The sequence below is a fragment of the Clupea harengus genome, chromosome 20 (assembly GCF_900700415.2).
Source record: "Clupea harengus chromosome 20, Ch_v2.0.2, whole genome shotgun sequence".
Taxonomy (NCBI): Eukaryota; Metazoa; Chordata; class Actinopteri; order Clupeiformes; family Clupeidae; genus Clupea; species Clupea harengus.
Window position 1 is genome coordinate 20,682,742 of NC_045171.1, and position 5,000 is coordinate 20,687,741.

Consider the following 5,000-nt stretch of genomic DNA (forward strand, 5'->3'; position numbering starts at 1 on the left):
GACTGATGGGAGGAGAAGATGCCCTCACCCCAGATGCCCATGAAGATGGCGAAGAAGACGGTGCCCTCGTTGTCAAACAGGTGAGATTGCTGAGGAGCGGAGAGGGGAGGGGAGGAGAGGAGAGGGGAGGGGGGGAGAGGAGAGGGGAGGAGAGGAGAGGGGAGGAGAGGGGAGGAGAGGAGAGGAGGGAAAGGAGAGGAGAGGAGAGAGGAGGGAAGAAGAGGAGAGGAGAGGAGAAGGGAGGAGAGAAGAGGAGAGGAGAGGAGAGGGGTGGACAAAGGAGGAGAGGAGAGGAGAGGAGAGGAGAGGAGAGGAGAGTCCAGTACACATTCAGTATACATCAGTATATTCATCAACATAAAACAGACAGACTATATAACAGACTTTAAAACACAAGAGCTCACACACACCCATTCACACACATATAGGCTCTACTCACAGGCACATACGCTCACACACATTCCATTCACACGCACTCAGAGCTCAGACAAGCCTGAGAGACAGACACAGACCGTGTGTGTGTGTGTGTGTGTGTGTCACTGACCCAGGAAGACAGGCAGGTGGAGTTCAGTTTCCAGAAGCTACACTTCTTATCGCACAGAGGACACATCACAATGTCTCCGCCCTTTTCACAGATCTCTTTACTGCAGAGACAGAGAAAGGTAGAGACAGGAGAGGGTGAGAGAGATAGAGAAAGACAGCAGAAGATGAGAGAGAGATGGAGAAAGATGGCGAGGGAAAAGAGAGAGAAAGAGAAAGATAGCGAGAGAGAAGAGAGATGGAGAAAGATAGCATGAGAGAAAAGGAGCAAGAAAGCACAGTATGTGAAACATAACACGTCTTTACCTCTTCTATAAATGACACAATATTTACATTAAACATTATTTGACACAATACATGTGAAACATGCCTACACATGTTTATATACATCTGGTGATGTTTTTTTTTATCATACCTGGTGACGTTGTCCTCATAGCTAAGCAGTCCATACACGAAGCAGATGACTCCCATCACTGCGGCAAAAAACAGCATCTCTGTGTAGAAGCCCAGCCATGCAAAGTAGATGCCAATCTTCTCTCCATAGTACTTCCTGTCATAACAGGAAACGATGTCATAAAGCATATTCACAACTGATACATTCAAGATGAGAGCTAGAAGAGCTAGCAATAGTGCTAACTGTATGAGGTTGAGAGTCTAGTAGAGCTAGCAGTGACGCTAACCACAGTAGGTTGAGAGGTTATCAGAACTAGCAGCCAAGCTAAACATGTGAGGCAGAGGCTATAAAGCCACCTTTACATTGCTGTGTGGTTGCAGCTCCGTAACAAGCCATTCATCATCTATGTGGAATCACAGACCGCATGTGAATGGGTCCAAACGAAGTCTGCATGTGTTTAAAAATCTGAACTTGTACAACAGATCCAATCCGACAGTCCTACCGAAGGATAGCGTTGCTATGATTATAGTGTAAACAATCATTACAAATTCTACGTTATCTGCTAATGTTGCCATGTTTAACAACTGACAAGTATAATAAACACATAATTTCCATGGTCCATCAATGTAAAGGCAGCTTAAGAGTTAGCAGCAATGCTAACTGTTTGAGGCTGAGAGACTATAAGAGTCAGCAGTGATGCTAACCTTACGAGGTTGACAGGTTATTAGAGCGTGGAGCAGTGCTAACTATATGAGGTTGAGAGGTTGTAAGAACTAAATGTATGAGATTGATAGGTTGGTCCTTGAAAAAAACGTACAAACCATATGAGGTTGAGTGGCTATGAGAGCTAGCAACAGTGCTAACCTTATGAGGTTGAGAGGCTATGAGAGCTAGCAGCAGTGCTAACCTTATGAGGTTGAGAGGCTATGACAGATAGCAGCAGTGCTAACCTTATGAGGTTGAGAGGCTATGAGAGCTAGCAGCAGTGCTAACCTTATGAGGTTGAGAGGCTATGACAGTTAGCAGCAGTGCTAACCTTATGAGGTTGAGAGGCTATGAGAGCTAGCAGCAGTGCTAACCTTATGAGGCTGAGAGACTATAAGAGTCAGCAGTGATGCTAACCTTACGAGGTTGACAGGTTATTAGAGCGTGGAGCAGTGCTAACTATATGAGGTTGAGAGGTTGTAAGAACTAAATGTATGAGATTGATAGGTTGGTCCTTGAAAAAAACGTACAAACCATATGAGGTTGAGTGGCTATGAGAGCTAGCAACAGTGCTAACCTTATGAGGTTGAGAGGCTATGAGAGCTAGCAGCAGTGCTAACCTTATGAGGTTGAGAGGCTATGACAGATAGCAGCAGTGCTAACCTTATGAGGTTGAGAGGCTATGAGAGCTAGCAGCAGTGCTAACCTTATGAGGTTGAGAGGCTATGAGAGCTAGCAGCAGTGCTAACCTTATGAGGTTGAGAGGCTATGAGAGCTAGCAGCAGTGCTAACCTTATGAGATTGAGAGGCTATGAGAGCTAGCAGCAGTGCTAACCTTATGAGGTTGAGAGGCTATGAGAGCTAGCAGCAGTGCTAACCTTATGAGGTTGAGAGGCTATGAGAGCTAGCAGCAGTGCTAACCTTATGAGGTTGAGAGGCTATGACAGTTAGCAGCAGTGCTAACCTTATGAGGTTGAGAGGCTATGAGAGCTAGCAGCAGTGCTAACCTTATGAGGCTGAGAGACTATAAGAGTCAGCAGTGATGCTAACCTTACGAGGTTGACAGGTTATTAGAGCGTGGAGCAGTGCTAACTATATGAGGTTGAGAGGTTGTAAGAACTAAATGTATGAGATTGATAGGTTGGTCCTTGAAAAAAACGTACAAACCATATGAGGTTGAGTGGCTATGAGAGCTAGCAACAGTGCTAACCTTATGAGGTTGAGAGGCTATGAGAGCTAGCAGCAGTGCTAACCTTATGAGGTTGAGAGGCTATGACAGATAGCAGCAGTGCTAACCTTATGAGGTTGAGAGGCTATGAGAGCTAGCAGCAGTGCTAACCTTATGAGGTTGAGAGGCTATGACAGTTAGCAGCAGTGCTAACCTTATGAGGTTGAGAGGCTATGAGAGCTAGCAGCAGTGCTAACCTTATGAGGTTGAGAGGCTATGAGAGCTAGCAGCAGTGCTAACCTTATGAGATTGAGAGGCTATGAGAGCTAGCAGCAGTGCTAACCTTATGAGGTTGAGAGGCTATGAGAGCTAGCAGCAGTGCTAACCTTATGAGATTGAGAGGCTATGAGAGCTAGCAGCAGTGCTAACCTTATGAGGTTGGGAGGCTATGAGAGCTAGCACCAGTGCTAACCTTATGAGGTTGAGAGGCTATGAGAGCTAGCAGCAGTGCTAACCTTATGAGATTGAGAGGCTATGAGAGCTAGCACCAGTGCTAACCTTATGAGGTTGAGAGGCTATGAGAGCTAGCACCAGTGCTAACCTTATGAGGTTGAGAGGCTATGAGAGCTAGCAGCAGTGCTAACCTTATGAGATTGAGAGGCTATGAGAGCTAGCAGCAGTGCTAACCTTATGAGATTGAGAGGCTATGAGAGCTAGCAGCAGTGCTAACCTTATGAGGTTGAGAGGCTATGAGAGCTAGCAGCAGTGCTAACCTTATGAGATTGAGAGGCTATGAGAGCTAGCAGCAGTGCTAACCTTATGAGGTTGAGAGGCTATGAGAGCTAGCAGCAGTGCTAACCTTATGAGGTTGAGAGGCTATGAGAGCTAGCAGCAGTGCTAACCTTATGAGGTTGAGAGGCTATGACAGTTAGCAGCAGTGCTAACCTTATGAGGTTGAGAGGCTGCTCCTTGTAGAAGCTGAAGAAGCGAGCCCAGTGCCTGTACAGGTGATAGCGTTCGCTCTCACAGTGGGACTCACGTGCTTTCTTCCAATAACGACACTGCACAGGACACACCACAAAGGCAAACAATGCAATTTACAGTGTGAGCGTGTGTGTGTGTGTGTGTGTGTGTTTCTATACTCACATCATGTAGTGGAAATGCTGATGTGTAGGTCCCGTTGCTAATCAGGCGTTTGATGCCTCTCTTGTCCTTCTCTGGCCGGTCTTCCTTATAATATTCACAGCGCGTCAGGATGTAGTACACCTGCACAGGATATGACATCAGCGAAGACACACCTACCGCCACAACTTAGGATATGTTAACATAGTTACATGACACTCAAGCATCGTCTCATCTACAAAAAACTGTGTTTGTGTTTGTATATGTCTGTGTTTTGTGTGTATGTACACTGTTTGTTTGTGTTTGTGTGTGCCTACATGTGTGTGTGTGTCTGTTTGTGTGAGTGAGTGTAGCTTCATGTTGGGTTTGTATATGTGTATTTGTGAGTGTGTGTGTGTGTGTGTGTGTGAGTGTGTGTGTGTGTGAGTGTGAGTGCCTACATGTTGTGTGTGTGTGTGTATATGTGTCTGACTCACGATCCTGTTGCGTGTCGAGGCGGGGAAGAAGGTGTCCTTGTCCTGGATGAGGAAGAAGGCGGTCTTGTTCTTGTCGAAGGGCGAGGTGAAGTGGTCCTGCTCGGGCTGCATGATGTGCTCCGGCAGGCGGAAGGGTCGCGTCAGCCAGTGCAGCGGCGCTTCGCCCGCCTTGGGGATGTCGCTCACCTTAAAGGGCACCTTGATCTTCAGGATGTCAGCGTACTTACTCAGCACCTCCCACGGGGCGTGGATCTTCACGAAATACGTCTTACGGTCGTCTGACTCCTGCGCGGTACACCAGGGAGAGGGGGAGAGAGAGAGAGGAAGGGAGAGGGAGGGAGAGAGAGATTATAGAACATGTAAAAGTAGACAGAAGGAATAATAATGATAATAATAATAATGAATCACAGATAATGCATTATGTCTTATGCCACATTGATCCCTTCACTTTCAGCAAAAAAAAAAACACATTCATGATTTGCACTGTTTGTAATTCATTTCAACTTACATATTAATGGCTTACCAACTCATGTGTAAAATAGTATCATTTTTCATTAATCTCTGACTAAAACATGTAAATCCATAATGGTTTGAC

General features: G+C 46.0%; 1 protein-coding gene across 3 annotated transcripts in view; it reads right to left on the minus strand.

Annotated features, from left to right (window-relative positions):
• ano5b (anoctamin 5b) overlaps nucleotides 1-5,000 on the minus strand; it is a 58,968-nt gene that overhangs the window by 18,134 nt on the left and 35,834 nt on the right. For all 3 annotated transcript variants that reach the window (XR_006153012.1, XM_031586882.2, XM_031586884.2), the window contains 6 exons: nucleotides 4,406-4,690; nucleotides 3,954-4,073; nucleotides 3,753-3,868; nucleotides 956-1,090; nucleotides 545-644; nucleotides 29-89 (listed from right to left, as the gene is read on the minus strand). Coding sequence is in view for 2 of the 3 variants with exons in the window: in XM_031586882.2 (XP_031442742.1) it covers nucleotides 29-89; nucleotides 545-644; nucleotides 956-1,090; nucleotides 3,753-3,868; nucleotides 3,954-4,073; nucleotides 4,406-4,690 (817 nt within the window). In the remaining variant the exon portion in view is untranslated. The remainder of the gene's footprint in view (nucleotides 1-28; nucleotides 90-544; nucleotides 645-955; nucleotides 1,091-3,752; nucleotides 3,869-3,953; nucleotides 4,074-4,405; nucleotides 4,691-5,000) is intronic.